A 23,548-nucleotide genomic window follows, 5' to 3' on the forward strand; every position below is an offset into this window, starting at 1 on the left:
CCGCACGGAGCCGCGGCCACAGGCACTCGAAACCGCGCGCGCGGATCACGCTCGCCCCACCCCGTTTCCTCTCCCGGCCTATCAGCGGCCGGCAGCGCCGCGGCCTTTGCGGGGCCTCGACCAATCGTCGGTTTCCTTCCCACAGCGACCGTTAGCGCAGCACAGCCCGCTTCCTTCCGCTTCGTCCGGGTCACCGCCAAGATGGCGGCGCTGGTGCGGTGTCTGATGCGCCAGGCCGCGGCCCTGCCCCAGGCAGTGCGGAGCGTCAGCGGTGGGGGGCAGCGCTCCGAGCCTTGCCGCCCTCTGCCCATCACTTCCCCGCTGGCCGGGCTGCCCCGCAACTTTCGCGTTAGGGAGCCCCCGAAGCCTCAGAAGGTGGATCGGTGGACGGAGAAACGGGCCTTGTTCGGGGTCTACGACAACGTGGGGATCCTGGGTGAGGTGTCCCCCTGCCGGCTGCGGGCCCTGGGCGGGAGGGTACGGCGCCCGGGAGCAGCTGCGAGTGAGCAGCTCCTCCAGTGAGTGATCAGGGCCTTTCCCAGATTCTGCCTTCAGCCTTGACCCTTTTATTCTCAGGCAATTTCCACGTCCACCCGAAGCACCTCATAGTGGGGCCCAGGTGGCTGCGAGGCTGGCGGGGGAATGAGCTGCAGCGGTGCATTCGCAAGAAGCAGATGGTGGGAGATCGGATGTTCCTGGATGATTACCACAACCTCAAAAAGAGGATCCGGTTCTTGTACAAGCGCTTCAACCGCACTGGGAAGCACCGCTAGGAGAGACTGCAGGTGTGGCGTGGGGTTTTGCGGTGTCACAGTCAGAATAAAGCCATATTTCTTGCGGCTTTGTTCCTAGTGTTTTCTGCAACCTCTGCTGTGTATTTCTGGCCTAGCCCCAAGGTTCTGCTGCTGCGCCAGGCCTGAGCTCTTTGGAAGTTCAGTCACCTTAGTCATGTCTGACGTACTTCTCACAGTGCCAACCTGCATCTCTTAGCTATTATCTGAGAGTCTTCCAGTTTTTGGCCAGGCTTCTAGCTTCCTTTCAGTCATTTATTAACCCCAGTTTTTCAGTGTCCTACTCAGCAATTTCAGTACATGTCATCTTAGATTTTTCCTCATAAGCCAAATTACCAAGTTAGTGATGAGCATGTCTCTCAATAATACCTCTCAGTGCTCACTACGTGCCCCCTGACCTCTGCATATCCGTGATTGCTATCAAGTCTAAATGAAACAAACATTAACTGAAGTACATCAAAATGTGTTTTTAGAACAGGACGTGTGTATTTCATAATGATAATGACTTGACCTTCCCTTAGTTTCAGCTGGGACAGACTTGTTTTCTTCAGAGTGTCTGGTGTGATGCTGTCTTTGAGTCTTGAAGAAAACAATGTTGATAACACGTAAATGTTTATAGTTGCTGTTAAGCAGTGTTGTATAGAGCCAAGGCAGTTCCCAGGGAAAGGCCCGAGGAGCTGGAAGGAAACAGAACTAGGATGGCTGAATTAAACTGGCCAAAGGGATACTCCATACCGCATGATATCATGCAGAATGAGTTTTGAAGGGAGTCGGAGTTCATCTCACTCTTTTCCATTACTCAGGGTGCTACATTGGCATTGGTTAGGGGGTGGTGAGCAATTGCTTGTGCATCATTCGTTTTATGCATATATAACGAATATATATATATCATATATATGTACATATATATATATGTACTCATAACTATTTTCCTTTATCCTATTAAGTAGGATACCCACAAGTTCTACCTTTTTTGGTTGGTGGGTTTTTTTTTTTCTTCTGATTCTCTCCCACATCCTTCTGGGAAGGGGGAAACTGAGCAAATGTCTCTGTTGCTTAGCCACCTGCTGGGTTAAAGCACAACAAACCTTAAACTAGTGACACTTAACAGGCAAGTGTCTTTTTGTTAATTTAGGCACTTAACTGGTTCGTGAAACTTCCAGCTTCTAGTATTCCATAAGTTCTTCTAGACCATTGAGAGAAGAAGCCACAGTGAATCAAAGTTGGGATCCTTCAAGTCCAGCATCTTTTTTCTCATAAAGTTTACTGTTATATGCTGCAGAAGAATTAGCACAAAATCTCCAAGATGAGCATGCATCTGCCTAAATAATAGCTTGACTGCTAGGTAGTTGGAGAGGTTACCTGCTGACAACATATTCTGTTACAGAGCAGTGTTGCTCTATCTTTAAAAGCACTTGGTTGAAAGCAGCAGGGAATGAAAAGAACTTTGGGTCTGCATCTCAGGAAGGTGAACCCAAATTCTTTATTCAAGCAACTTCAAATTCCACATTCTCAGGAGCAGTGTAGCATACCTGTGAGTCAGTATTAAAGGAAGCCCAGTTCTTAAAACAGTATGTGCTTTATTCTAATATGCAGTACTTCACTTGAGAAAGCAGTACGAGGTGGATTGTTACTCCTACAGGAAATAAATGACAAATTTAGCAAGCCAGAGAAGCTGTGGTCATTATGGCTGACCAACACAGACTGCAGCCACCTGTCAGATTGGTGAGTTATGCTGTCAGAACAAGGCATGGTTCAAAATCTGAGGGGAGGACAGACCTTGTGTCTGATACTTCTCACATCCAGCTTGTGAACCACCTTGAACTATGGCCAGAAGACTCAAGTGGAGACCAAGCAAGCACCTGGAGGAGGTGCAACAAATTTGTAGCTGAAAATACATCAGAAACTGAGGAGCATCAGCGCTGTGGGCCTCAAGGGAACATGCACTAAGAGAACCAAACCAGTAGTTCTGCAAGTTTCACCCTCTGTTATTCCCATGGTTTTGCCACACTGAACTGCATTCTTTGACATCTGGGAGTCCGCACCATCTGGGCGTAGCTGCAGCTTTAACTTTCTGTATTCCTTGCAGCCCATGCTCTTGGCCCTGAGGCTGTAACATGCAACATACTGCCTCGTGTATCTACTAATCATCCAAGTTTGTCATGAAAAACTTTAAACAACGTCCCGCTTCACCCTAAAGAAACATAGTTCAACATAGGTCTGACCTGATTGCTTGCTGCTGCACAAAATGCTGCATGGAAACTTCTCGTCCTAGCATATTTCTGCTTTCCGTTTTGCAACCAAATGGAAGAACGCTCCCTTCTCATCTGGTAAGTTTCCCAAAATCTCTAGAGGAAAAAGCCAAACTCAGAGCCGCTCTCGGGACTACTGCCAGAGCCTGATTTCCCTCAGCTGGCAGCCAAGGCTTGAACGCAGCCGCTTGCGAGGCCTCATTCAGGTTTTCCTCCACGGCGGCAGCACGCCAGCAGCACCATACCCGGATTGCTGCAGCACCCGCGCGCAGCGGACTGTCGCGGCGCTGAGCCGTGCTCCGATGGGGCGGTGCCAACCGGGGCCGGGGCTCATTCCCGGGGAGCGCGGGGACAGCGAGAGGCGGGATTTAGGGAAGCGGCTTTCTTCGCAGACGTCTCGCTGCGGCCGAGCCGAGGCGCGACGATTGGCTTCGGAGTAAGAGAGGGCGGTGCTGATTCGCTGGTCTCGGCGAGACCTTCCTGTGCTTCTGACTGGCTGCCGGCCCCGTGGGCGGGGCCTCAGCCGCTATAAGTGAGGCGGCAGGTGGTGTGCGGGCGCTTCTATCAGCGCGGTGCGCGGCGGTTTGCTGGAGTGCCGGCCGGGGGAATGTGAGTGTCCGTGGGACGGGAAGCGGCGGCCGAAGATGGGGCGGCCGTGCGAGGGGCCGTGCGGGTTGGGACGGCGGTTTGGGACGGCGGGCGGGCGGTTGAGCGAGAGCGGGGCCGGCGGCCTGCCCAGCGGCGGCACGGAGAGTGGCGCATTGCAGCAACCGCGGGCCGGGCTGCGCGCACCGCCACCCCTCGGCCTGGGCGCTCCCGCTGCCCGCCCGCAGCGCGAGAGGTTGCGCGGGGCCTGTCCCTTCGTTGCAGCCCCCTTCCCGGCTCCCTGCCGGTGGGGCCCAGTTCTGTCATCCCTCTCCCGACGCCTGCGGTACGCTGCGGGCCGCCTCCCGGTCACCTCCGTCCCTTCTCGGGAGCTGGCAGGGTGCGGTGCCAGCACGGCCCGGCCCGCAGCTGCTCCGGGGGCAGCTAAGGGAGGCTGCGGGCCCGGGGGCTGCTGCCTGCTCTCATTTTCGGCTCGGGGTGGGCATCTGTCCTTTAGCAGCTGAGGGTCTGATGTTATTTTCTTTCTGCCCTTGTGTGTTCCCATAGGTCTGAACCAGCTCAGCAGCCTGCTCCTGGGGCCCCTGAAGGGGGTGCCCCTGCCGGGGGCCCCCCGGGGCCACCCCCCAATCTGAGCAGTAACCGTCGGCTGCAGCAGACGCAGGCCCAGGTGGAGGAGGTCAGTAGCTGTGCTGCTTCCCTTAGGCTGTATGGGCACTTGTGCTACTCTGCTGCGGTGATGCTCTTGATAAGCTTATGTTGCTGAAGGGGTGGATGCTTTTGGAATACAGATACTGGAAATGCACTAATAGTCGATGCAAGCGCGATGTCTGATCTGTAAACGGGCTGGAGCTGAGATGAAATGGCTTTATATTTAAGAGCTGTGTAACTTCGGTTATGACATCTAAGGAGCAGACCTGCTAGACTTCTTGTACTTCATATGACAAGTCTGTCATAGAAATAAACCTCTACAGGATCCAGAACAACTCTTAATTCCTGCTAAATGAACAATCAGAGCGCGGGTTCAATGTAAAATGTGAACCTTACCTGACTGCACAGAGTTGGTGGCTGCTGACATGCAGTAACTTCTTTATACCTCGTTGGGGCAGCAACACGTAGCTCTAAGTTGTCTTTGCAGTTACCTTCCACTGAGCATGTGATCGCTGTTATGGAGGGGGTTGCTATAATCTTGATGGACTAGAGAACTTCCAAAAACAAGTGAGAGCAGTGTACTGCAAATGTAGTTTAATTATACTTGAAATGATGCCTTAGCCCACTTCTAAGTAGGCAATGACCTGTTTTGTTTTGTTTTGTTTTTTCTCTCATCTTTATTCTTTGTTTCAGGGTTGTTAGTAGTATCTCAGTGTTACTTTTTGGCTGTGTTACTGTTCTTACACTTGCAACTCTGTTTACCACTACCACAACTGCTACTGTTTTTCCTTCTGCAGGTGGTTGATATTATGCGAGTGAATGTAGACAAGGTACTGGAACGAGACCAGAAACTTTCAGAGCTTGATGATCGGGCAGATGCACTTCAGGCTGGTGCCTCAGTATTTGAAAGTAGTGCAGCAAAACTCAAAAGGAAGTACTGGTGGAAGAACTGTAAGGTGAGTTTCTTAGTGTTGTGGTTTCTTTCATTGGAGGAAATTTAATTAGTTTTCTTCAGGGCTTTCTGAGGATAGCTGGGACATAATAACTATTATAACTATTTCAAATGCTTAGGATTATTTCACTGTGGGAAGTCTTTGAGGCCTCAGCTGTCCTGCCTTCAAGCATCTGCCTTATATTCCCTGGTTGTCATGGAATCTGTGAACTTGCCAATCTGTTCTGAGTATTACTATCTGACAATCTCTCTTTCTAGATGATGATCATGATGGGAGTGATTTGTGCCATTGTGGTGGTGGTGATTGTAAGTAAGTACTGAAAAGCCCAGGATCGCAGGTGAAGAAGCCCTAGCTCCAGAGTGCTTTTAAAACTTTTGCTTTTTTTGGTTTATGATCTGGAGGGTCTTGTTTGCATAAGTGGTAACTTCTTTCCTTGGGAAAGGGAAGCGGTAGTGTTGAACTCCCACATTACTGTGGAAATGCTATGTTCTACAGAGCAAGGAAAGGAAGTGGGGGTGGTCATCAATGTAGAAATTAGACAGCTTTATTATCAGGTCAAATAAACCTGTAATATGAGGGATAGATACCTTGAAGTGGGTGGGTTTGCAAGCCCCTTTCCTGGTGGGGGATTTGGAGGTCTCTGGGGGACCTTTGGTGTAACTTGCCCTTCTGTTCTTTCCTTTTTTTTCCTCTTGCTTTGTGTCCAGTCTACTTTTTTACTTGAATGTAGCCCCTTCAGTCTGCAACCTGCTATCCCCTGTCACCTTGCCTGTCTCTTCTTGCCTCTGAATCTTCCCTTCCCTTCCACCTAGCTGCTTCATTGATTACTTTATTGGTTCTGATTTGTTGTCTTTTTTAAGATTATGAAGTGCTCTACTGATCATGGGTTAGACTTCCCAACAGCTGCAGCTTAAGAGAGGGTCATCTGAGCTGAGAGGAATAGGAAACAGAGGAGGAGTGGGTGGCTATTATCCTGCTCTTCTGCAGGGAATTTGTGGCTTATTTGGGGGTGTAAGCTTGTTCAGTTAGTGCCTGTGTGAACTCTAACAAATAAAGAATGCCTTAATGTAGTGCCTTTGGGGATGCAGGACTTCATCATGTGAGATTCTTTTGCTCTGCATAAAGAGTGGCAGCATGATGTATGCTTTTAATTGATGAAATAAAGGTTAGTTTATGCTGGTCGGTGACTATGATCCATCTGACTGAGCTAGACAGTCATCTAGATTTCTCTAGTCATGCAGGGATGAGCACTCAAGGAAGTGATTTATTCTACCTGTTATAATAAATTTACTTGCTCTTCAAATGTGGACATTTCAGTTGTAATAAAAAGGAGTCAATGTGATTATCTCAGTGAAGTGCAACAGATTTCGTGTTGATTGAAAGGAGTTTTGTTGCTGTCTAAAGGGTCTGTGTGGGCATAAAATCTACTGCCAGAAGGAATAAATTACCAACAGCAAGGATTGTGGTGGTGTATGCACATCAAATATTCCTTTCATCTATGCAGACACAAGCCAGGACCTTACAGCTTTCTACTGTCTTGCATCTTTCTGGAAGATGTTGGAGTTAGTAGCAGAAAAGAGAATGAGTTGTGCTTTCCAGTGTTACCATGCTGAATGGCAAAGGAAGTCCACTACGTAGTAGATGAAGGTGAAGGAAACTGGATGTACTCCACATTAGACTGAGTCACACAGGTTTTTAAGAATACCTGTTCTGCTTCTCTGACCACAAAAGCCCTAACTTTTAGCAAGAGTTAGAAAGTATTTGAAGTGATTACTTAGGAATTCAAAGGGAAATGCTGCTCTGGCATGACATTGCAAAGTGACATTAGTTGCCCTAGTTTGGCAGTATAGGTCTCTAGACGAAACTGAAATCTTCCTACTTGCTATGGGTTCTCTTGAGCTTAGATTTGGAGTGGTGTCTGCTGTAAATAAACTTAGTGTGGAATGCCATGGTTTTCTGTAAGCAATCTCCCATGCTTTCAGAAAGTGCAGGAGCTGTGAATTGCTCAAATATGTTGTCAAACCAGAGGTTAAAGGAGCTGTCCTGTTCCACAGTTTCCGCAGTTTTCTGAGGAGTGTATTTTTTTTACAAGCTGAGCTGTAGCCCATAATCTGGACTGTAAAGAGGACAGCTCTTTAGTCGAGGAAGCTCTACCTCAGGCACAGAGTTCTGTCTAGGCTTAGGAGGATGTAGGGGAAAACATCACTGGCATTCCCAGGTGGAAGTACAAAAGATGGGAGGGACAGATGCATTTTGTTGCACTGAGTATGCTGGAGAAGCCCCTTTCCTCCTCACAGGTTGTCTGGGGAGGGGCTAGGTTTTGCATGCTCACTTCCATGCCTCAGCATTTCATTTGCGCTGAGTTCATCTCCCTGCAATTCCATCCCTCTCCACCTTGGGTGAGGGCAGAGTTGAAGATCTGCAGTGAAGCAGCCCTCGTCCCCTGAGCACTTCCCTAATTCCCTGTGGAACTGAGATGTGATGGACGGTCAGAAGTGCATCTGCTGAAGAGGAGCCAGGGTCTGCTTTGTACTACTTACGGCTAACATTCTAGGGGGTGGGCATACAAGCTTGAGGCCCCCAGACCAGCAATTCTCTTGAACTTCTCAAAACAAAGCCGTTGGTGCCCCATTCCTCCTATTCCTCTGGGGCCTAAGGTCCCCTTAGGCTGTCTCTTCCATTTCTTTCTCTTGGATGTTGTATGTTGCTGTCTCTTCTGCTACCTTTCCCCTCCTTTGTGTCTCTATGCATGGGCAAAAAATTTACCAAGGCCCTCTGAGAAAGAGCAAGGGACTGTGCTGTATGCAGCATTACAGCCAATTACGCACGTGCAATTTGTTTCCTTCCTCTATAAACACAACTGTAATCTCTGGCATGTTGTAGTAATCAACTCATGTACTTTAAACAGTCTCAAAGAAACACAGTTCATCACCCTACTGAGTCTGTCTGGTCTGTTAGTGGGTGGGGAAGGGCTGGGATCACAGACTGCTTTTAACACATTTTTGAACACGTTTTTTTTGTTGTCACTTCATTACCATATACATAAGGAAAGTTCTATCCTCAAAGCAAGCAGCAGTCTCCTGTTGCCATGGTGCTGGCTGTCACTGGTACTGGAACTGTGTGTGTGGCTGACTCAGTGGTAAGTCTGTAACAAGACATGCAGACTAGAGGTTCCTCAAGCCTAGTCTACTTCCAGCCACCATGTCCAACTTTGGTGCAATGCACAGGGAGGTGATTCCCCAAACGGATGTGTTGCTGGTAGCTCTAACTTCTCAGGCTGTGTTGCCTTTGGGTTTCAACAACCTACTTGCAGGTCCTTAAATTTGGACAGTAATTTTTCACTGGGTTTGGGATGGCTTTTGGGCTGTACTCAGAATCTGAATGAAGATCTCCCAAAGCAGGATGATACTCACAGCATAGGTTGGAGCATGGCTGGAATTAAGGTAAGTACCCTCTTGTTTTGCTTCACTTGTACACTTGAAACTCATTAAGAAGAAATGGGCAGAACTTGGTTTAAACTTGTGCATTTATCTGCACTTGCTATTACAATTTTGAAGTTGTAAACAATCCTCCCTGCAGCTTGTGGATCAAAACATTTTGATTGCATCTTTGTCCAGGCTCAACTTCATTGCAGACCTATCAGAACAATGTAAGTCTGTTGGTGAAATTGAAGCAGTGCTGCTTAAAGAATGAAAGCACTATTGAAGAGTAGGGATTCTGGACTGGCCTGTGAGTTAAAGTAGCACATATGTCAGTACAGATCAGGCCTGCACAACCAAGCAATTAGTTCTGTCCCATTTTTGCTGTGGGCAGGAAGGATTTTATTCTCAGAACACGTGAAGTCTCCATTCCATTGATGACATCATCTCAGAGTCTCTAGCCAAACCTGGAGACTTGTGCTCGCTCTCCAAAACTGGTCAGCTGTCCTTTCTTCAAACTTCCCTTTGTCCAAACACAAAAACTTGTGTTGAAAATTTCCCGGCAACTCTTTCCTGCCCCAGATGTTGCTGTCTTCCTTCTCTTTACCTCTGCCTTTCCTGTCACACACGTTCATAGTTTCCTGGCTTATGTCATCACTCCAGCTACTCTCTTCATTCAAGTCTCTTTGGGTGCTCTGAATGCTCCTGTAACTTTTTTGCACCTGTGTATGGGACTCCTCTTATTTTGTTGTCCCCTGGTATTATCTTACATCATCTCCACACCCTCACATTCTCAAACCCTGTTTGCTAGATGGTTGAACTGTTCAACCTCTCCTTCTCATATTACTTTCAATTTCCCTGGTCCTACTACACTCTCTTCTTTTCAGGTTCTTTCATTTGACCGGAGCCACCAAAATAATTAGTGTCCTTAAATTTTCTTAGAGTGTATTCCTTTTCTTATATACCATGACATCCAAATGCTTTTAACTGTATCAGCTTGCAAATTTTTGCTACTACCACAGTTCCACAGACATTTGGGCCCTTTATACCCTGTCTCAGCTGGTTCTTCCACATCCCAAGAGCTCAAATCCTTCTTCCTTATGTTTCAGCAGCATTCTTACTTCATGCTCCAACTTGTTCACAAGATAATTTCCTCTTCTGTACCTTCCCTTCCCCTTTAGGCATTTTTCCCTATGTCTGATTTTCCTAGGATGATGTGTTCCCAGTCCAAAAAGATCAATTCCCTTTCTTCAGTGTCCTATGACCAGCAGTTTTCCTTGTGTGTTTTCCATGTCTTCTAAGTAACTGCACTGTAATGTTAATGTAACTAATCACTTTATCCTTTGTACAAATTCATAACTGAAAGTTGAAGGCTTTCCCCTCGTTATTCAACGGATATCTCTGAATGCATGTGTTCTTCCCTTTTCTCTAGTGTTTCATACGCTCAGTGGAACACTCAATTTTCTGCACTCATTCCAGCACTGCTGAACTCACCTCTCATCAGCCAGACCAAATTCACTGTGCATCTGTTGAGCTGATAATTTATGGCATTGTCTGCTTACAGCAAGCATAGGGATTTTCTTGTGAGGATCGCCTGATCTCTCACACAATGGCAGTTTTTGCACTAATCCTTTGGGCAGGTACAGCTAATCCAGCTGCCGACCTGTATAGCAACTTCATGTTTGTACAGGCCTTTAGTTCTGGATTTATAGCCATTACTTTGAGTTCATCAGTCAAAGCTCATGTTTTAAATTTCACCACTTCTGCAGAAGAGATAATATGGTGCAAGCTTCCTCTAGGGAATTATCACTTTCTTCTATATCTGAAGAGACCTTAAATATCTTTCAAGTATCTATTGCCTCTAATTGATCTTTATTTAATTACTAAATTATGTGTGATGCAGTGGGTTGCATCAATGTTATGGTTGTCACAAGGTGCTGTATCATGTGAGGACTCCTGCTTTAGTTTTCTGATTTTCTAAGAAGATCAGACTTGGTGTATGAATCATTATACGTTTCTGGTATAGAGACTGCTTTATGTGTTGCACTTGTTACTTCCAATCTTTCTTTTCTTGATTTGGTGGTGACTTTGTAAAACAACTGGCAGTGCCCAGTGTCACACTTCTGCTCATTCATGTACCAGTGACTTCCTGAAGCAAACATCAGTAATACTGAGTTTATGACCAGGAACTGGGCTGTGGGTGCAGCATTCTAACCTCTTTTTGCTTTTGATCATTCATGACTGCTTTAATTGTCAGTGAAGTTTTTTTTTGTTTGTTTTAGTCAGTAGTTCGTGCTCTTAACTTTGCTTCTTATCAGCATGTTTTCACAGAAAACAAAAGTTCCTATATTGAGTCAACTTTTAGGGTGGGTGTTTTAGTGTTTTTCTTTTAAACACTTGTAGAAGTCTCTTTTGTTTGTTTACAATGAAGGCTTCTCAGTACCTGTGCCTCTAAGCTGCAGTGCTCTCTCTGCTGCCATTCTGAAGAACAAGGATGCCAATGACAGCTAATGCCCTTTCACCTCACCCTGCCAATTCCTGCTTCTATTCCCAGTAGCAAAACAGTATTTCTTCACTTACACAGAAAGGACCAGCACAGCACTGAGACACAGTTTGAAAAACTAAGGTTTGAGTTTAGTGTTCATGCCTGTGAGGAATAAAAGCAGCTAGGAAGAGTGGAAAGTGCACTTAGGTAATCAAGGCAAGAGTTGTGCAACAGGCACGTTTAACATATCAAATGGGAGAATTAGGTAACAATACATAGTTGTAAAGTTCTGCAGGTTTCCAAGTGTGGGGCATCTACCTCAAATTTTAAAAGTATTCTAAGTTTTTCTTTGTTGACTGACTAATTTCTGAGTTCAAAAGAGGAGGCTGCTTGCAGTATGATTATGTACATGGATCTGTCTAAACTATATATTTGAATTCTGGTATCTGTGTCCAGTGAAGTGGATTTTCCTGTCTGTTAAAGACATCACCCTTGCTCTCTTTGACATCATGTAAAGTGCTGTGTAAACACCATTGTCAACAGATGCAGCAGACTCTTTTTAAAAGAAAAAAAAAGGCAAGCTTTCTGCAAACAATAAGGTGTATGCTGAGATCTCCAAATTGTTCTTTAAACTGAGGAGAGGGTCCTCTTCTAGAGGTAACCATCTATTATCTTTTGATCAGGCCAGAGCTTTCCCTGAAAGCATCTTACATCAAAGCCTGCAGCAGTTCTGTTTTATAATCCCTAGCAGAATAAGAGGGCCCACTCTGGGCTGAGTTCAGTTCATCCTGAACCCTCTGGCAAACAAACGTCTGAATGTACGTATGTATGGTGTATCACAGGGAAGGAGACTGTTACACAGTGAAGCTCTAACAGTGTGCTATGGGCTGCTTTTTGTCCTGGTCTAAGAACAGCTACATGCTTCAGCAACCTCCCTAGACTATTGTGAATCACATGGACTGAGATTGCCAGCAGCCTCTCCTCTGGGAGAGGAGAGGATGTGCAGGCTCCGTCTAGAGATCAGAGCTGGCTGTTAAGAAGTAGGGAAGAGTAACCAGTTTCCAGCCTCAGGGGAAGTTTAAGGCTCAGCCTACTGAGAGATTACATCTGCTGAGACTCTGTGTTGGTCCCTTGTCATACTACAGAGAAGGCCAATCACACCTGCCAAACCTCTTTAATTAATAACAGATGAGAACTGTAGCGGCATCTTTGTTGCAGAGGAAAAAAATAATGTATGCACATGTAAAGACTATAAGGAAGCTGAGTTGACATCTTCCCTTTGCAAACACTAGGTTGTCTCTCATCCCTGGTGATCCCAAGAGCAATAGTGTTTTACAAGACTGAAGGATTCACATATAGTAAAAGCAATTAACCACAATACAGTCTTCTGCTATGATCAAGGCAGAGCATCCCAAAAAGAGTGAAAGGTAGGTCCCGCAGAGAAAGTATACAGCTTCTGGTCCAACTGCCATCTAACTGAATTATGAAATAAATCTCTGCCTCACTCGTGTCCTGTCTCACCATCCTTGCTTGGTCCGCGTGATTCCAGGCTGTTGTAAGATGGCAGTGTGGTCACTACAGCCTCAACAGTGAAGCGGTGTGGAGCACCAAGTCCTGATGCCTCCTCTTGGAAGGCAGTGTTATCATGACTACTTGGAGGGGGCGCTGGGGAGGCGTGCCACCGCTTGGAGCGGAACCAGCGGAAGGCCAGGATGAAAGTGATGACAATGAAATCCAGAATCAGCTCTGCAAGCTCCATCACGGATAGGACAGAGGATCCAAACCAGAGACTCCACTGATTCCCAAGTTGGGACAAGAGAGTCACTACCTGCAAGAGAAAGAAATAGGGAGTGATGAGAGCATCATCTGTTGGAGGCTTTTGCTTCTCTGTCTGTTCTCATTGCTAGTACCATCATGGCACTGGGGAGTTTTTCCCCATCTTTCACAGAAGAGACACAGAAGACACAGAAGAGAACAGAAGAGTCAGCGGTGCTGCTGGAATGAACACCTGCCATGCAGATGGACATTGTGGTGTAATGGGTGGGTGTGGTAAAGTACATACTGTGAAGGCTGGTGTCTCCCCATTGGTCTTGTAGTTCCATTCCTCAAAAAAGATATTCACTTTTGCAACCCCATTCCTGTTAATGAAAAATGGGTATGAGCAATGCCAAATCTGTAGTCCTTGCATTTCTTCACTAAGCTTAGCCATCTTCTCTGTCTCCTTCCTCTTCCTGTGCTCCTTACACATATACCACCTAGTATCTTTTCTCCATTTCCAGAGTTCCCTCAGTTTTTATGAAAATCTGAGGGACCAATTGTGCACTTCTGAGACTGCACTGTGAACTCCAGCATTTGTGTCACAAGTTGGTAAGTGCCAACTCCTGCATTGCTCTCCCTTCCCACTCTTTCACTAGCCCTTACTGTGACTCTGAACCATATGGCAGGAGTCTTTGAGTTACTCTTTTCAGATTAGCAGCTAACCCTGTAAGACTCTTCACTTGGATTCCCAGTCTTTGTTGAAGTCACAGTTTCTCTCTGGTGACTCAAGTCCACTGCCCTTGCCTCAAGTCCATGCACCATCATTGCTTTAATCTGAACTCTGCCCAGTCCATTTACCCTTTTTCCACCTGGACTACTTCTGGTTTTGATAAAATCTCTGTAAATGGTCTCTCACCTCTTGGATGTTATATTGTATTTGTTCTGTTGTGAAAGCACGTAAAAAACCCAATCCTGAAATGAAAGCGCAATAAATTTTGTGACTGCAGTCACCTCTTGTAGATTTGGAACCAGTTGAGGGGGAGGATTAAACCTGAGTTCAGAGCAGTGCTGTGAAGCCAGGACGCTACCCTCTTACCTCTGAGACAGCAGAAGGCCAGCGAGAGTATCCAGCAGAGAGCTGGTATTCTGTCATTCTGTAAGACAAGAGAGTGTGTTAGCTGCTGAAGTGGTCAGAGCCATGAGGCTAGGTCTGAGTCCCCAGGCACACCTGGAAACTCCCTCCCATGCTGAAGGTGTGCCCACTTCCCACTGAGCTTCTGCACAATCTTCAGGAGCCGACACTGATGCTCCTCAGCCATTTTGTCTTCCTGATGGGAGAAATATCATTTAGGTCTGCACTTCAGCTAGTGGCTCAAGCTTTTGCCCTGGTCAATGAATGCTTTCCAACATCCCTAGGAGTAGAGAGTTCCCAGTGTAACTGTAAACTTACTTGCAAGGTTTCCGACATTTCTGGAAGCAGCCCAGCACATCAGCTTTGAATTCAGCAAGGAGTTTATAATAGCAGTAGCCTAAGCAGCAGAGAAAGTAAATCCAGATAAGCTCACAGTATCTATATGAAAAGAAAGTAATGTGCAACAGCAGGGGGAATCCAAAGAGTTCCTTCCACACGTTCAGAGGAACTAACTATCAAAGAGAAGAGTGTCTTTTGGCTGTTTCATATCAGAAAGCCTCATTTAAAACAATGAAGAGTTACTGGGACATGAGGTGGGCCAAACAGGTTCAGATGGGCATGAGATTTACTGTGTAATATTTATCATATAAATCCTCTCCTGTGAGTACTTACCCCAAGCTGTGTGCTTGGTGTAGTCACAATACTCTGCTCCATCAGGTAGGGGATAAAAGTAATAGGCACAGGAGCAGCGCTCTACCATGTTGAGCTGAAAGCAGGAACGAATGCAGACCTGAGAGCACACAATATGGAAATGTTTGAACAGGGGAACCAAAGCTTTTATGCCCTGTATCACATTATCCTACTAACATTGCCCACGGACAAACTATTGTGGGACTGAAGCATTCCAGGAAAACTGGGAAAGGAGCTGGCATGGAACCAGTGATCACAGGTTACCTGTTCAGTGTAGCGAGATGAGTACAAATTTTGCACTGGCACATCACTGCCATCCTCTGTACAGTCGCTGTAACTGCCCCCAAGACGCTCAGTCATCTCCTAGAATATCAAAGTCGTTTCACAAAACAACTAGCATTCTGTCGATCCATCTCTACACTTCTGTGCCACCCACTGACCCACTGCTTTCATCACTACCTGCTCCTTATGCTTATCTCTGGATGCCAGCTCCCCCTGCTTACCCCTGTTTCATTGTTCTCTCATGAACTGCAACCAAATGTTTCTCATCCAGTCTGGTAAACTGCTGGTAAACCTCCCCCCGCTTCATTCCAGAGGATTAATCCCCTCTCTTTAACACCTTCAGTCCAGGACAACCCATCTGTATCTATCCACCAAGTTACACCTTTCACACTGAAGGCCCACATCCACAGCTCTTAACCCTGCCGTGGCTGCCTCACCTTCCTCATGCTGATGGAGGTCTCAATACCTGGACGCACATTGAAACCCCCATCATCCATGAAGGCTGGCTCATTCTGATCGTGGACCATGACCCTGGCTCCAGTTACTGTTGACAACAGAGGGATGAAATCATTCTGTTCGGTGCGCACCACCAGAGAGAGGCCTGAGGACACGTCAGAGAACAAGAGATATCACAGGTGGCCATCATGTGGGGAAGGACAGAGAGCAGAATAGTTACATCTGGATCAATAAGAAGTAAAGGGAGAGAAATGTTGACCCTAAGCTGAGTGGGAATGGGAGTGTGGCTGAAAGGAGACCGGAGAGAAGGCTGGAGGCTCAAGGAGGCTGGGGAAAACTGGATTTCTTAATTGATACTTAGAAAAGGCAGATCTGGGAATGGAGAGAGATTTCACAGAGAGAATTGGAATTGAACAGAAGACTGAAGATGGCCCTAGAAGGGCTTCAGAAAGGTTAAATCAGCTGCTCAAAACTATAAGTGAAGAAGGAGGAAGTCCAGGCTAAACTGTCAGGAGGACAGCGCTAGAGCTCAACAGAGACTTCAGGAACAGACAGTGAAAGTCCAGAGGGAGCAGTGAACGTAAGGATCAGGCACTGATGGGAGAGATCAGTAAGACAGCAGTGAAGGACAGCCATGCCCATGACACAGACACCTCCACATGAATCAAAGCAGAGTTGGGATGAGATGCAATCTACCACTGGCTGCCAGGAACTCCTCCAGCCTTCCGGACACCCTGCCTGGAGAAAACAGCTAAGCTGAAAGTGCCTCTCACCATTATTGATCCCAGGCAGAGAGGATGTCCACAGGCTGCTGCTGTTGTCATTGAAGGTGTAGCAGTTCCCATACAAGGGATGGTGAAAGTGGGTGTAATTCCTGTGATGGGAACAGAAATATTCACACAGGTGAGAAGAGCTGTGAGGCCAAGAACTTCCTGAAAGGAACAATTCTCTTTTCCACCTGCACAGACAGGGGCTTAGAGCAGATGGGCAGTGTTTGTTATGTAAACTAACCTGAACAGGAAAAAGCAATTAAAATCTGCTGTAAAAAATGTCCTAGAGCTAGACGGGTTTTTATCCATTTTCTTGTACTGCTAGTATTTGATAGCCAGAATGGTTTTTTTTTTTTAGCAGCATCAGCAATTACTGTATTATTTTAATATCGACAAAGCTCTTAGCTCTCTGTACTCCTTGCCTTGCTGATGGGCTTAATTTCATTGCCTCTTTAGGGCTTCTAAATCATAATGGCAGGAGAGAAGTGCAATGCTGTTTTCACTGTCTTTCTCTTCTTCTCGGTCTGATATGTATGACTTCAGCATTGCATGTTACCCTCAGCATGCACACCAGCCTTCTATGTTGTACACTTGTGGTTTGTAGCAGTATAATTATTTCATTTCTGTGAAATTCAGGGGAAGGAGAAACCACCCTTTGAGGTCCATAGCTTCAGGTCACAGAAAGTCTGAGCCTGGTGACACAACCCTCAGGAAAGACTTGAGATACTGCTTGAGAAAATGGGACCTGAACAAAGAACAGCCCCCCCTGGGGAAAGAAGTTCTCTAACATGAATTCCCCTTGAACCCAGGCACCAAACGCAGGTGTCAGTAGAAAGAAACAGTGGGGTGTTTCCACCACTTACGCCTTGTCACATGTTGCTTCATTGAAGCGGCAAGCATAAATAAAATTCTCAAAGTCAGACTCATCCAGGTCTTTCGCATCAGGCACCTGTGCCAGGATATTGATGTAGTGAAAGCTGTACCATTCTCGCACTGCATCCACTCCTGAGGAGTACGTCTGATGGAAACAATCCTCATTGTTTTCACTGCACTGTGAGAATGAAAAAGCAGCTGTATCAGGGAAGTCTTGTCCCAGAGGAGGTGGCTGTGCTCCCTTATCAAGGTATAGAAACAAAGCAGAGTGAGCAAAAATGCTCTGCAGCACTGCTGTGCTCAAGAAAAAGGCAATCAGTAGCATGGGGAAAAGTAAGAAAAGTAATCTCTCAATGGAAGCGAAACACCAGGTCAGCAGGCATGGGTGGGTGAGACTGTAAACAGCAAATTGCAGTGTGGTGTGCAGTGTGACCTACTGTATATAAAACCTATGTGATATAAAACCAGAAGCTTTAAATTCTATCATGGGGAGCCCTCCCTTCAGGGTGTGTCCAGAGAAACTTGCTGACCCCGTGAGAACTCCACTTAACTGGCAAATGATTCTCTTCAGTGCCTTTTAAAATGCAAATACTGATACCCTAGGGCAAAGAAGATACTGCCCAGAAGCAAATATGGCCATGATCACATTGCCCCAGCCGTGCAATGCCATCCCTCAGCAATTACCGAGCAATGCTGTGGCTGTTAGTAAATAGCTCTGAAAGACTGATGTAGCCTTCAGGAAGGACAAGGTTTCCCTGTCTCACCTAGGAACAGACGATCACTGACATGGACAAACGTACAAGTTTTCCACGTGAATAGGGACAGGACCTGGGGAGCAGTAATATGTTGGGAAAAGGCTTCAACTCCACCTTCATCTGTCATCAAGAAAAGCCAGCAACAAAAATCCCTCTATATGAGGAAGGGCACAAGGCTAACAAGGCAGAAATGGCTAGACAGGGGTCAGAGTGGGTAGCTCAGAACACGTCTTGGGATCTCACCAGAACAAAGCCAATTTTCCAGTCGTTCTTGTCCACCGAGGGACTGTTTTCTGGCAAGCTGACCAAGTTATCTCGCTTCTGCCTCCGCAGAGGATGGCGCTGAACATGATGGAGCAGGCTCCTCGAGGTGCGCCTTCGTGAGAACTGCGTTGACCCATCACTTCGTGCCAAGGACATGTTATAGTCATAAAGGTCCAACAGTGTCTGATGGGTGATTTGGTCCAGTTCATCCAGCTTCTTTCGAATGGCACTGTACCTATACAGTGGGAGAGAGGAGCCTGCAGGTTAGGGCTGGATGCGCATGAACAGTTCTGAGTAAGACGTGTGGCAGAGTTTAATGGGGGATTCAGGATATTCCCACTGACAGCTGAGAATCAAGCCCCTTTGCTGGAGGCCACTGTTCCTTGTAGGAGATAAGGAAGTGCAACTGCTTCTGCCTTGGAAAAGTTTTCAGAGCAGCCCGCTAACACACCACCGGGTAGAGCAGCTTAAATGAACACAATTTACTACGAATGCCCTGTGGCCGCAAAGGCTCACAAGAAGCTTCCCTTCCACAAGTTGAGGACCAAGAAGAGAACACGAATATATGCCTGTATCCTATGCCCATGGAGGTCAAGGCACCTGAAAGCTCTGGGAGACCATTTCTTACCTGTATGGGTTGAGTGTGCACAGCGTCACTGCAGGGAAAGTCAGCCTGTCGGAGTTGAGGTTGAGGTTGAGGTTGACAGGGTAGCTGAAGTAGTCCCTGTAGATAAGTCCAAACTGCCAGTACAGTAAGCCGAAGGTGAGAAAGAAGAGGACAGACCAGAAGGCCGTCTTCATCTTGTTCTTTTTAGAGCACACCAGGCGGATAGCTCCGTGGATGGTCGTGTTGCTACAGAAGAACTGGAACAGCTCCTGGTAGGAGCCATAGAATTCGATGAGGCCCTCCTCATCTTCCTTCTGCTGCTGCTCCGCTTCCTGCTTGCACTGCCTCGTCTTCTCCCCTTCTGGCATCTTCCCTGCCTTCACAGACCCACCCTGAAACACAAATCAAGAGCGAGGTGGGCTTCCCACAGGATCACAGATCCGGAAAGCCGGTGCTCCCACCTCTTCCTCCCTCATCCCACCAGGGCCCGACAGGTGACAGACACTCCCCGCTTCCCACTCGAGCCCGCAGCCCTCCCGCAGCCGCCGACCCCCGCGGGACTGACGCGGGGCGCCGTGCCCATAGCGGGGCGTCCCGCGCCGTCGGGGCGGGAGGCGGCGGGCCGGGAGCGGGGCCCAGGGCTCGCTCTCCCCGGCGCTGCCGGCTCGCTCGCAGCTCCCTGGCTGGGCTGGGACTGGTTCCTTTCCAGTTGGAGCCAGCACCCCGCCCGGCTCCTGCCCTGCCAGCCTCTCCCCGCCCACCCCTCCTTCCCTTCCCCTTCCCCCCCGGGCCGCTCCCGGCGAAGAAAAGCCTCTTTAAACTCTCAAGTGTCCGCGGCCGGGCGCGGGCGGCCGAGGGCCCGGGGTCTGCTCTAGGGGGTCACCTTGGCGGCGCCGCGCCGTCGGTGATCGCTGCTCGCTGGCGTCCTGGCGGCCCCCGGGACCACGCCGGGCGCTCGAGGACGCCGCGGAGCCCCCAGCAAGGAGCCGGCAGCCCTGCCCCGGCCAGGTGGGGCACGGGGAACGGCGCGGCCCCCCGCCGCCCCCCCCGGCGGCTGGGACGCGGCGTCCCGGCGGTGATGTGGGAAGCGAGCAGGCAGGGCTGGCCGATAGGGACGGGGCTGCTTTCCCCCCTCGCTCTCAGCCCGTCCGGGGGGCCGGCAGGGCCGAGCCGTGCCCAAAGGAGCGTCGGTGAGGTGCACCACGGCGCTTTGTCACGGGGACACACCGGGATCCTGCGTCCCAGCAGCGCTTTGTGTGCGGCTTTAACCACTGAATTTCACAAAGCAGAGGCAGGTGAATTTGGAGTGAACTTTTCGTGAGAGCTGGAGCTGGGGCACGGCAAGCTCATGGGGATGAGGTGATATGCATGAAGGAACACTGCTTTTGCTGGTTCGTTAACGAAGAAATCTCACATCCAGAATGAGCTGGCCCAGAGATTGCTGGCAGCATGTCTCACTAGGCTGTGCCAGAGAAGTGGAGGCTTCTCATCTTTACCCAGCACCTTGCAGGATCCTAAGACCTCAGAAACAAGCACCCAGAGGCACATGTGCCCAGCAGACCTGTGGACCTCATCCCACTCTTCTCCAAAAGACTTCATCTCAAACCAGTGCTGTTTGAGGCTTTCACTTCTTTCTTTATGCCTGCGCTCTTTGGGTCAAGTCCTTGTTCCAATTCACCTGCTGCAGTTCCTGAATTTACCTGGATTTAGATCCCGACTGGATCGTGCAGCAGTTCAGTTAGTGACGCAGCCACTTCGTGTTGCAACACACCACACTAGAAAATGGCGAGGAGCACCCTGCTCGGGCTGGTGGAGTGTGCCAGGAAGCAGCCCTCTGATAGCTGCTTACTGCTGACCTGCAAACACCACCCTGAGCTTCTCCTAGCTCCATCCCACATCAAAAGCAGAGTATTTTTCTGCCATTGTAAACTTAGTTATACCAAGCAGATTGTTTTGAATTTTTATTATTATTAGAAAAACAAATTGCAAGGAGTGGAAGGGATGGGGAGAATGAACAAATACGGTTCATAAATGCCAGTTTCAAATCAGTTTCTTAAGAATGTTAGAAATGCCCTTCCTTTCAGGGAGCAGGTGTGAGCTCTTTTCTCTTGTGCTACTTGCATGCTTTATGCACTTGGACGCTCACAAAGAATCCCTAAAGGTGCACATCAACATTGTCATTCAGCCTGGTAGGCTTATCCGTTAACCTCTGTGATGTATACAGATGTATAGCAGTTGCAAAGCATCAGCCTTTACAGTTACCACTCTAAGCTCTGGAGCTATAATCTGGGAGCTTCCTAGGGAGTGTGTTTATAACTTGTTTGACTACATTAGTATAATTTCCTGAAATCACGCTCTGTTATGCTAACGGATTATCCGCCAAAACTGCATCTGTCTTACTGGAATTATGCCTTAAATAAAAACCAGCCAACCAACCAATCAACTGAAAATACAAAAATACCACAAACAAACAAAACCCAAATTATGTAGTTTCTGAAATTCCCGTTTTATGGTCATTTAAGCTAGTGGCACTCACAAAACAGCTTAAGCCCCATTTGGCAGTGCTCATAGTTGTGCATTCTATGATTCCCACGGTAATTAAAGGCATTTCAACTTATCTTCAAATGACCATTGCAATTGCACTTAGAAACACAATTCCTTTTTGCTGGGTGAGAGACAAAGCCAACTAGCAGATCTAGATACAATTAATTTTCAGGCTTTTTCCATATGTCATGCTTTTTTTTTCTTATAAAGAATTAAAAAACCCAACTTTGTTGGCTCTAGCAGTTTCCAGCTGCTGCCAGCTGTGAACAAAGTGCTTCCCATTGACCTCTGTCATGCTGGTGAGTGGCTCGGGCTGCCAGATGTTATCTGCTGCTGTTGAGATAGCAGCCCTGAGCAGCCTCAGGTGACCTCCAGTCATTTAAGCCACGTGAATGTCTCAGTTTGGCCATGACTTTGAGGAATTCTGACGTTCCTGTGGTCACACAGGTGTGCCACAACGTGACTGTCAGCTCACGGAATCGGATGAGCTAGACCACCCAAATGACTGCTTTCCGACCCAGCACAGTTGTCCTTGGGCATGCATGACTGCAACAGAAGGTTGTGAGGAGGAATCACAGCGCAGTTCATGAGAGTGACTCGTGTGGATATTGTAGAGTTTTAGCTATGCTTCTGTCTTAAGCTTCCCACACTGCAAGTGTCTTCTGAGCACTTTGCCCATCCCCAGTTTTCTGGATATTTCTTCAATGTGGTCATCTACTGAGGCAGGCCGTGCCAGATGGAGCAGGTTTTTGTAGCAATTATTTCCTGAGCTCTGTTCAGGCTCAACAGTTACAGGGTGAATGGTCCAAGTCTTCCACTAGGAAGGAATTCCTAATTAGGAATTCTCTGGGCATTAGAAAACTCTTTTTGGAGGTTTTGATTCATTATCTATACATGACCTGTAACCAAGCTTTGAATCCCAGGAGCTTTTCACTGAAAAGATCATTCACCTCTGAATGTCTGACTGCAGGTTCTTCTCTGCTGAGCGGGAAGCACGCTGTTGCTGAGGGCAGTGCTCCTGAATATTGCATCCTTGCCAGCTGAATGCATGATCGCTTTTTATTGCTACTGAGCAACCTCTGAGTAAATGTGAATCATTTTTATGGCATCAAATTTGAAATGTTTCCTTATCAGGTATGTCTCCTATCAGCACAGGTAGGAATGTGATAATGATCTGTAATGCATACAACATTTTAAAATAGTACAAACTTCTTGTTATGCAACATGCTGCTACTGTGGTGGGAGGAAGAGGAAAGCTCTCTCTAGAGCTTGATCTCTATGGATTTGGGTTGCAAGTGTAACAGATTTTTGAACCCCTTGAAAGCCTTTAGGTCATTTTAGTTTTTTTGTACATGTATATAGGCGAGTCCGTTGGACAAAGCTTTTCCTTCTGCCACAGGGTAGAAGCAGCAATTATTTCTGTCTTATTTCTGCATCATCTCCAGCTGATTATATATTTCTGCATTAAAACTAACAACTCAAAAAGTCAAGGAATAGCAGCACAGATGGTGCTGCAAGTTCAACTGAAGCATCTGGCCAAAGAGATGCTGGTAGCAGGTGAGGATGGGTAGACATGGGGCTATGCTCTGTATTTCTGTTGCTTTTCAGGGAGAAGTTATTTATCCAGGATTCGCAGAATCACTTGAGGGAGATGTGCTGATTTTGAAACAGGAACATTTTTTAAAAAACACTGGGGATTTGCAGAGCAGCCTAATGGGATACTGAGTGCCTTCTTCTTTGCTACTTAATGCAGCCTGCCGGGTGGCAATGGTGTCTATCCCAAATAATTGCTGACACCAACACCAGCAGAAGCATGTCCTTATACTCACTCCCACAGCTTTGAGTCCCAAGAAGACTCCTTTCCAATGTATTTATTTTTTTTATCTTGTAGGAACAGAGAGCCATTCTGCTGATGCAAAATGATGTCTTGTGGGAAAAGCAAAGCAGGAAGATTTATTGCCTTCTCTCAGAATGAAAGATGGGAGATGATAGGGTAGAAATCATGAAAATAATGTCGTAGGTCTGAGAACATCTTGCGTATGGAAGAAAATGCATTTCTCTTCTTAGGAGGTTGAGGTTAGCATGATTGAACCCCATAAGACATGTGTGGTTCCTCTTTCTTTGCTGTCCACATGCTGCAGTGTGATAGGAAGTCTGGAGAGAGTGCATATATGCTCACATCCTGCCCTAGATGACAAATCTGAGCTGGCTGCTGAAAACCTTTGCTCTCCCATCTGTTGTCTTTGCTGCAGAACAAGGATGC

The 23,548-nt window shown here is 47.3% G+C and overlaps 3 protein-coding genes across 3 annotated transcripts; 2 read left to right on the forward strand and 1 right to left on the reverse strand.

Moving 5' to 3' along the window:
- Nucleotides 1-201: 201 nt before the first annotated feature.
- MRPL51 (mitochondrial ribosomal protein L51) lies at nucleotides 202-790 on the forward strand (the record flags this gene model as incomplete). Its single annotated transcript, XM_079535777.1, has 2 exons — nucleotides 202-436; nucleotides 577-790. The coding sequence occupies 2 exons, from the start codon at nucleotides 202-204 to the stop codon at nucleotides 771-773; spliced, it is 432 nt and encodes a 143-aa protein (XP_079391903.1). The 3' UTR covers nucleotides 774-790.
- A 2,897-nt stretch (nucleotides 791-3,687) lies between these two features.
- On the forward strand, nucleotides 3,688-5,570 carry VAMP1 (vesicle associated membrane protein 1; the record flags this gene model as incomplete). The annotated part of the gene is made up of 4 exons (XM_079550282.1): nucleotides 3,688-4,028; nucleotides 4,196-4,325; nucleotides 5,095-5,253; nucleotides 5,508-5,570. 4 exons carry the CDS (start codon nucleotides 3,688-3,690, stop codon nucleotides 5,568-5,570), a joined length of 693 nt encoding a protein of 230 aa, XP_079406408.1.
- A 7,085-nt stretch (nucleotides 5,571-12,655) lies between these two features.
- SCNN1A (sodium channel epithelial 1 subunit alpha) lies at nucleotides 12,656-19,324 on the reverse strand (the record flags this gene model as incomplete). Its single annotated transcript, XM_079549667.1, has 13 exons — nucleotides 12,656-12,982; nucleotides 13,217-13,292; nucleotides 13,829-13,884; nucleotides 14,009-14,066; nucleotides 14,363-14,441; nucleotides 14,717-14,834; nucleotides 14,999-15,097; nucleotides 15,454-15,617; nucleotides 16,246-16,346; nucleotides 17,106-17,293; nucleotides 18,114-18,369; nucleotides 18,763-19,133; nucleotides 19,292-19,324. The coding sequence occupies 13 exons, from the start codon at nucleotides 19,322-19,324 to the stop codon at nucleotides 12,656-12,658; spliced, it is 1,926 nt and encodes a 641-aa protein (XP_079405793.1).
- Nucleotides 19,325-23,548: the final 4,224 nt, after the last annotated feature.

The sequence above is a fragment of the Tetrao urogallus genome, assembly GCF_951394365.1.
Source record: "Tetrao urogallus genome assembly, chromosome: 1".
Classification (NCBI taxonomy): Eukaryota; Metazoa; Chordata; class Aves; order Galliformes; family Phasianidae; genus Tetrao; species Tetrao urogallus.